Raw genomic sequence first — 9335 nt, forward strand, 5'->3', positions numbered from 1 at the left:
ATTCCAAATTCAATCTCCCTGTCAGGAGGGACTCCTGGAAGATCTTCGGGAAAGACCTCTGGAAATTCATTTACAATTGGAACGGACTGGAGAGTTGGAGTCTGGGAATTTGAATTCTTTACTCGAACTAGGTGGTAGATATAACCTTTGGAAATCATTTTTCTGGCTTTTAGGTAAGAAATAAATCTACCCCTGAGTACTACTGAATTACCCTCCCATTCTATGACTGGCTCATTAGGAAACTCGAATCTTACAACTTTAGTTCTACAACATACTGTTGCATAACATGAAGCTAACCAGTCCATACCCATGATCACATCAAAGTCTACATTTCTAATTCCGCTAAATCATCTTTGGTTCTACGGTGATAGACTAAAACTGGGCAACCCCTATAAATACGTCTAGCTATGACTGATTCCCCAACTGGGGTGGACACCTCAAAGGGTTCATACAATTTTTCCGGTTCAATACCAAATTTCTTAACAACAAAAGGGGTTACATAAGATAGGGTGGATCCTGGGTCAATAAGGGCATATACTTCAAAAGTGAAAACTGTGAGTGTACCTGTGACAACATCTGCTCTAGCCTCTATATCATGACGACTTGTCAATGCATACAAACGGTTCTGACCACCGCCTGTATTGCCGAACCTTGCCGTTCCACGCCCCTACTCGGCCTGATTGTGACGAGGAGCTGCTGAATTTATAGACTGCATCACATTACCTCCAGTACCCTGTCTGGCTGATGGACAGTCTTTCTGAAAATGGTCCTTCTGACCACATCTAAAACAGGCATCAGTACCCACACGACACTTACCTGAGTGTCTCTTGTTACACTTGCCGCATATCGGATGAGTATAAGTCGACTGACCCACACTAGCCTGAGAGTAAGAATTTGATGGCCTAAAATTCTGCTTCTTATCATTACGGAACTTGGGGAGTGGGGCACTTGCTGTGGACGGAGCAGGTCCTGCTGACCTGTTCTTAAAGAATTTCCTGTTACCATTCCCGCTGAACTGTCCGGTAGACTTGACTCTCTTGTTGAACTCGTTGTCTTTCTCTTTCTGCAAGGCTTCCTCCTCCTTTAGCCTTGTCTCATTGCCCTGTACGAAAGCAACCATCTTGGAGATGGTCATTCCCCCATTCTGTGCAACAATGTTGGCCCCATCATACAAATGGGAATCAAGTCCTCCAACAAACCTCCTCACTCTTGCCCTCATATCTGGTACCATATGTGGAGCATGCCTAGCCAGACTGATAAATTCCAAATAGTAGTCCTGAACTGACCTGCCATTCTGCTTAAGCTTCAGAAATTGCTCAGTCTTAGCCTCTCTGACTTCTATTGGCATGAAGTAGTCCATGAATGCACTTGTGAATTCATCCCATGTAGCGTCAGGTGCATCCTCACCTCGGGATAATTCCTAAGATTCATACCAAGTGTTAGCAATGCCCTGTAGCTGATGAGCTCCAAAAGTAGCCGCTTCGATTTCTGTAACTGTCATAATCCTGAAGATCTTTTGGAGAGCATCAATGTAGTCCTGAGGGTCCTCATCTTTCTTTGTCCCCGAAAAGACCGTGGGATTCATCCTGAGAAAGTCCTTAGTCTTAGCAGACTCTCCATTACCTCCTGAACTTGACCCAGATTCCTGACGTTGGGCCTGAGCTGCTACCAGTTGTGTGAGAATATTGATAGCATTCCTAACATCCCCATCCGAATCACTAGGAGGTGTAACTGTACGAGCGGTTGGGGCTGTTGTCTGAGTCGGAACGGTTTCTTTGCGGGTTGCTTCCGCAGTAGCCCCTTGGCTGGTGGTTGTAGCCTTTCTGGTGTATTTCCTTTTCGCAGGCATTTTCTGAAAATACGTACACGCATGAATTAGAAAGATATCCTAAAAGTACTACTCTAACTGCACGATCTAGAATATGAAAGAAGTGAGACAATCCTGAATGTCTTGGTGGTCAACTGTTTATATGTATGGGGTCCTCACACATATAAAAGTGACCCCACTGGACACGGTTTCATAGACTCCTTAAAGAAACTTGAACCTAGGCTCTGATACCAAGTTTTGTCACACCCCGAACCATGGCCTGGGCGTAACACGGCACTCGGTGCCTGACTGCATGTGACTGAGCGAACCACATGGCTTGCTGAACCATCATGAGGCATACATGAGCGGAAATATAACGTGACGTACATGATGAGCTTTTATAAAATATAGTAAGTCATAATATTAAACCTAAATACTTGATTAAGTCATGAATGCGAACAATATCTTAAATGAGCCAAACCGGCTACCATATGTGGAAGTCTAACATGACACATGTCTTGTCTATGAAACCTCTAACATGAGTCTGAAAAACACGTAACATACTTGCTGGGACAAGGCCCCCAACATACCTTTAGATGCAAAACTAGATAAAGAAAGATAATGCCTAAACCCCGAATGAGATGGGGCTCACCAAAAAGCTGGTACGTGCAAATCCTAATGAGCAGAAGCGTCGTCCTGTAAATCCGTACTTGCATCGTGAAATGCAGGCCCCCGGGCAATAAAAGGGGACGTCAACACATTGAATGTACTGGTATGTAAAGCAACTGAAAGAAATAACATGGGACATGGAATAACATGATAAGAACTGAAACTAAAAACCTGGACATGAACATGAGCATGAGTACATATATATATAACATAAGTAAAACATGATAAGTAGGGAGAGCATTTCATAAACCGACGTGTGATATCACCACGTGGGTACGTGGAGTCTGGTACCTCGCCGGACCAGCAGAGCCCTTATACCTTGCTAGGGTATAAGGTGGTAACGTGCCTGATGGATCCATTCAGTGTAAAATTAAGGTATCATCCTAACTGGGCGGAGCGATCATTGTCCTACGGTGGCTACGTAGTTTCAGGCTATCTGAGCCTTCTCGGTAATTCATGCAACTCTAAAAAACATGAACATAATATAATTGGCTAAAAAGCCCATGATTTTCGTGAATTAACTTGTACTTGTCTTGTAATCATGATTTCACAAAATAACTTGTAAACATGGTTTCATGAAATAACTTGTAAACATGGTTTCATGAAATAACGTGTAAGCATGGTTTCATGAAATAACTTGTAAATATGGTTTCATAAAATAACTTGTATTTAGTATGTATGTATCTTGTATCATAGCATGAAAGTAATTATATAATACAGTTGCATGAAAACTTGTAGACATGTAGGATATTCATGAAACAATCATTCTTAGTCAAAAACATGCATGCAAGAACCCATGGAATACAAGATATGGGTTTTCATAGATTACAGACGGATTCTCAATAATCATAAAGAAATATTAAGAACTCAATGATGAAATTATAACAATTCATACATAATATAATCATGGACATGGACCTATGGTTACAATGGGCATGGTATTGAAACCCTAGTTTTAGTAGAGAATCATAATTTTATGGATTATGAGGCGTGGGGAAGAACAAATGTTCCCACACGTAGATAGTAACTCTACATACCTTAGTCGCTCCAAAACTTGAATTAAAGACTTGAGCTTTGAAGAAGATTTCCAAAATCTTGAATTCTTGAACCTTGAGATGGGTTTTCTTGAAAACCCTAGTTTTGGAATGATAACTTCTTGTTTAGATTACAAGAATAGGTATCAGAATTGAGTTGGAATAATTAGAGTAGGCTTACCTTGGTGTTCTTGATGATAGAAGAGGGTAGGAGGTCGTTCTAGGGCTTGAAGGAATGAAAATACTGATTTGAACTGATATGGACGAATATATACTTTTCTGGAAAAATTAAATTTTTGGCCCCGTTAAATACTGGTCGTATTTCAAAATACGGGCCGTATTTTGAAATACTGGCCGTATTTTGAAATACGGACTGCACTACGTCTCTTCAGTAAAATGGTCATAACTCTTTGCACAGATGTTCGTTTGACCCCCATAATACCGTTGGAAAGGTATTTCAAAGCTCTACAACTTTCATGAAGGAAGTTTTCCCAAATTCCAAATATGTTTTGAAATACGGGCCGTATTTAACCATTTGACATCCAATTGCCAAATTCCAGAATGCTCAGAAATCCTTGGTTTCAGCTTACGACTTGAATTACGGACCGTAAACAGAAATACGGTCACTGTTCATGGGAGTAAACTCCCATCCTACAACGGAACAGGGAAATTCCAATTCCCACATTCTTTATCTGATTTCTAAGTCTAGGATCATGGTCAAAGCTTACGTTAAAGGTACGAGGTGTTACAATTCCTTTGTCGGGTTATGGAATTACCTGAGTGCAATGACACTTCTTGGAAATCTAAATTTATAGATGGATTACCCGCCCTTTTTGCAGAAAGAGTTCGAAAAACTCTTAGGAAAGGGGAAGTTAGTATCAATTATGATAATTATACTTATGGAAAGTTAATAGGAACATGTATGCAGGAAGGCTTAGCTTTATGCAATGAGATCAAGCTGAATCAACAAATTAAGAGACATGGTCTGAATAAGAGACAACAATTAGGAGAATTTTGTGAAAAATTTGGTATGGATGTTCCATAAACCAAGGCAGCTCATAGGCGCAAGAAAAAGAAGAAAGATTTCCAAGTATGGAAAGAAAGACGCTTGCAAAAGAAAGTAAAGGGGAAAAAAGAATTCAAGAAAAGAAAGGATTATGTTAAATCCGAAAATCCAAAAGCCTGTTATAAGTGTGGCAGAGTTAGTCATTTTTACAAAAATTGTAAAGTCAAGGAGAAAATTAAGAACCTTGACATTGATGATGACCTAAAAGAATCTTTATACAAGATTTTATTAAATTCAGAACCGGAAGATTCTGGTTTTGAGTCTGATAATTCGGAGGACTCTTCATCAAATGAAGATCTTAGAGTTCTTGAGAATGAGGATTATACCTCTACCAGTTCAGATGAAGAATGTGCACCATGTCAAATGGGACAGCCATGCACTGGCAAGGGTAATAAAGAAAAGGATGAGTTTTATAATCTCTTCTCTCAATTCCAAAATACCAATGTCAATGTTTTAGATGGTAATAACCTTGTGGATTTGTTAAAGATTATTAAAGATCCATAGCTTAGGTCTCAAATCAGTGATAAGGTGAATGGCATTCAGATACAGGAATCACCAGGTCCATACACCATGTCAGAAGTAAAAAAAAACTTCTTCAACAACGGAGAAATATTATAACTACTCCAGCCATAACCCAAGATTTGGAAAAAGAGATTGATGATCTCAAACAGGAGAATCCCACCCTTAAACAACATAATATGATTTTAGATGAGAGAATATCTAGAATCGAGGACAGGGGGAAACAAGTTATGGAAATTCCAGCAGATAATATTATAGAAGATACATCTGTGGAAGGAAGTACCAGTAAAGAAGGAAATTTTTGAAAACTCTGGAAATTATTGCTTCCCAAAAGTTTTTTTTTTTTTTTTTATAAAAGTTACTCTTTTAATTGATTATAATTTCAAAAAAAAAATTACTGCTCTAGTTGATAGCGGAGCTGATTTAAATTGTATCCAAGAAGGATTAATTCCTTCAAAATATTTTCAGAAAACTACTCATAGTCTTAGATCTGCTAATGGGCAGAAAATGGGAATTACTTTTAAATTACCCAAAGCTTAAATCTGCCAAGACAAAGTTTGTATACCAGAAAGTTTTGTGTTGGTAAAACATATTTCCAATCAAATAATTTTGGGAACCCCATTTTTTCAAAAAACATTTCCTATCCATTAATGGGATACTAAAGGTATTATAGGAACCTTTGAAGGAAAGCTGTTGAATTTCAGTTTATAACTGAACCATTTTCAAGGATTATAAATGAAATTAAAGATAGGTAGATGAATAAATATCAACAAGTCAATTTTTTAAAACAAGAAATTTATACTCTTAATATTGAAGAGACTTTGCAAAATCCTAAATTACAGCAAAAAATAGATTTTATAAAATATCAGTTTTCATTACAAATTTGTAGTTATCATTCTAATGCTTTTTGGGACAGAAAAAATATATTGTTTCACTTCCATATGAAGAATCTTTTTCTGAAAATAATATTCCTACACAAGCGAGACCATGTCAAATGAATTCTGAATATTTAGAATTATGTAAAAATGAGATTTCTTCTCTTTTACAAAAGGGTCTTATAAGACCTTCAAATTCTCCATGGTCATGCACAACTTTTTATGTTAATAAACATGCTGAACAGAACGTGGAGTTCCTAGATTATTTATTAATTATAAACCTCTTAATAAAGTTTTAAAATGGATTCGATATCCGATTCCTAATAAAAAGGATTTATTGGATCGTCTACATAATGCTATTATATTTTCTAAATTTGATTTAAAATCGGGATATTGGCAAATTCAAATTGCCGAAGCAGATAAATATAAAACTGCTTTTAATGTACTTATTAGGCAATTCGAATGGAATGTTATGCCATTTGGATTAAAAAATGCCCCTTCAGAATTTCAAAAAATTATGAATGATATTTTTATGCCTTATAGCAATTTTATTATTGTTTATATAGATATTTTAGTATTCTCAAATACTATAGAAATGCATTTTAAACATCTTGATATATTCAAGACAATTATTATTCAAAATGGTTTGGTTATATCTAAAATAAAAATGTCTCTTTTTCAAACAAAAGTCAGATTTTTGGGTCATAATATTGAAAAGGGAAAAATTATTCCCATTAATAGAAGTATTGAATTTGCTTCTAAATTTCCTGATATTATTACAGTTAAAACCCAGCTTCAGAGATTTCTTGGGAGCTTAAATTATATTTCACCATTTTATAAAGATTTGGTGAAAGATACATCTATTTTATATGATAGATTAAAAAAGATTCCAAAACCATGGACTGATGGTCATACCCAAGCAGTTCGTAAAATTAAGGAAAAGGTTAATAACCTCCCTTGTCTCACTTTAGCCAATCCTAATTGGCAAAAAATTATTGAAATAGATGCTTCTGATATTGGATATGGAGGAATTTTAAAATAATATTCTCCAAATGATAAACAATAATATTTGGTCCAATTTTATTCTGGTAAATGGAATAACAACCAGAAAAATTATGCTACTGTGGCTAGAGAAATTCTTGCTATAGTAAAATGTGTTCTTAAATTTCAAGGGGATCTTTATAATCAAAAGTTTTTAATAAAAACCGATTGCCAAGCGGCTAAATTTATGTTTAATAAAGACTGTAAGCATGATGTTTTTAAACAAATGTTTGCTTCATGCTTGCAAGATGACAGATATTATTAGCCCTATTTGATTTCGAAATTCATTATAAAAAAGGGTTAGATAATAGTCTCCCTAATTTTCTCACAAGAGAGTATTTGAGTTCATAACTCTTATCCATCTTATTTGCACGACGAGGCCGCAATTTAGCCCCAACTCTAATAGAGGAAGGGGAGGTAGAGGAACAACATCTAAAGGAACAAGCAGAGGCTCTGTTCTTGCCCAAATGGGTAATAAAAGGCTAATAGCCGATAATATTGCAGGATCTTCCAGTAATACTAAGGAAGAAAGTACATATCAACAATATCTGGATTTTATAAAATCCCACAAGCAGAAGGATAATATGCCACCATTATATTCCAATGCCCTTACCGATGATGATCATGAGGACCCTGATTCATATGAACAGAATGACAAGGTATTTTAATGAACCTTGACAAATAATGCAAATGTATTTTGATGCAGGATCATATGCTGCAATTACTGAGTTGGTTCTTTCATCTTTAGGATCAACAAAATTTAAACATTTTTACCCTGTTACTAGCAAAAAAGTTTATAACTTTTCTAAAATCATTATAAAAAAAAGTTTTTCTCTCCAAATGAATGGGGAATAAGTACTTTGAAGGAAAAAGATTATATCCATCCTGAACAAAAAATCCCAGTTAAATTTAACTATTGAGATTATGTTGAAGGATTTAATAAAGCCTTTTTATATGAAAATCCTAATACGAAACATTCATGGTTTATAAAAATATGTGCCAATGTTTATAAACAGGGCATTCCTAATTGGTTTTGTCAATGGTGGATCCCTTATGGTCCAACTGTAAAAAATTTACCGGAACCCTTTAAAAGTTTATATACTGAATGGGTTAAAGTTTCTCCAAATATTATAGACTTGGAGACTAATACTACTTTCTTTGATGGAATTGCTAATATTTATTTCTTCATTGAATTTTCTATCCCATGGATCATGAAATGCTCGGTCGAAGTGGGTAATACCCCCACACAATATACCTTGTTTAAACAGAATTTTTTATACAAAATTCTGGAAAAATTTAACTCAAAAATCTATTGAGGGCACCGTTCATGGACAAGAGTTAATACACCAGATAGAAACTACCATTGCTAGTTATAGAGAGTCTATTCACTCCAGGCAGCAAAGGGAAATTCCTAGCTCCTTTCCGCATATTGCTAAAAGAATTCAAATGAAGAAAGGAATTATACCCCCAGAAGAGCTTATAACTGCATGTATGGAGGAGTTCAAACAAGATTTAATAAAAAATCTTAATATGGAAATCCCCTCAAATGCATCTATGGCATCAGCTGGTCATACTACAGACAATGAAGATGATGATACAAATATCTTAGCAGGAGAATCTCAAAGTCCAGATAATACTGAGGACTTTTCACAATTCATGGCCCAATTCACAAGCCAGCAAGAAGAATCTTCCAGCTCAGCCAAGGACAAGGGAAAATAAAAAATGAAGTGATAAGGTGGACCCCGCCACAAGAATCTGCTTTTATAAACCATATCTTTAATAAATAAAAGTATTTTGTTTTTAGTAATGATTGTATATTACTTTTCCTTTCTTTCTTTTATAACTTTTTCTTTAGCTTTGCAAAGATTTTAAAGAATCTCTTTTCATTTTTCTTTGTTGGCCAATATTGTCGGCCACTTGTATCTTTTAAATTTTGTCATTATATTCTCCTGATCCATCATATAAGGATCAATTGTTGTAAATAGAAGGCAGGTTTTTAGAGATCACCTTCTCTCTCTACTTGTAAAATATTCCCCTTAAATAAAAAGCTTGCTGTTTATTATCTCAATTTCTACTGAGCACAACCCTTGTACATTAGGTAATTTTCTTTTTCTTTTATTTTGATTTAAATTTAACTTACATATTCATATTTAACCTAAATGAAAGGCTAAAAATCTTGTGTTGAGCTATATCACACTAGACTACTAGGTATTATAGTGAAAATGCTTTAATTAGATAGGATTCACCAAAGATGGTACTGAGGTCAGGCAGAGAATAACCCAGGCAGACTGTTCAAATTCAGGCGGTGGTCTTGTTGTTTTGCC

At 35.7% G+C, this 9335-nt stretch overlaps 1 protein-coding gene across 1 annotated transcript; it reads left to right on the forward strand.

The window, feature by feature from the left end:
• The first annotated feature begins 4276 nt into the window (after positions 1-4276).
• LOC132637495 (uncharacterized) lies at positions 4277-5400 on the forward strand. The gene is made up of 3 exons (XM_060354575.1): positions 4277-4538; positions 4740-5036; positions 5120-5400. The coding sequence occupies exons 1-3, from the start codon at positions 4277-4279 to the stop codon at positions 5398-5400; spliced, it is 840 nt and encodes a 279-aa protein (XP_060210558.1).
• Positions 5401-9335: the final 3935 nt, after the last annotated feature.

Source organism: Lycium barbarum, chromosome 4 (assembly GCF_019175385.1).
Source record: "Lycium barbarum isolate Lr01 chromosome 4, ASM1917538v2, whole genome shotgun sequence".
NCBI lineage: Eukaryota > Viridiplantae > Streptophyta > Magnoliopsida > Solanales > Solanaceae > Lycium > Lycium barbarum.

Excerpts from the sequence above, each read along its gene's own strand:
- LOC132637495 (XM_060354575.1), top strand. The coding sequence starts at position 4,277 with ATGGAATTACCTGAGTGCAATGACACTTCTTGGAAATCTAAATTTATA. Across the intron at positions 4,539-4,739 it reads AGAATTTTGTGAAAAATTTG|TCAAGGAGAAAATTAAGAAC; the intron begins GTATGGATGTTC and ends AAAATTGTAAAG. Across the intron at positions 5,037-5,119 it reads CAATGTCAATGTTTTAGATG|ATACAGGAATCACCAGGTCC; the intron begins GTAATAACCTTG and ends AATGGCATTCAG.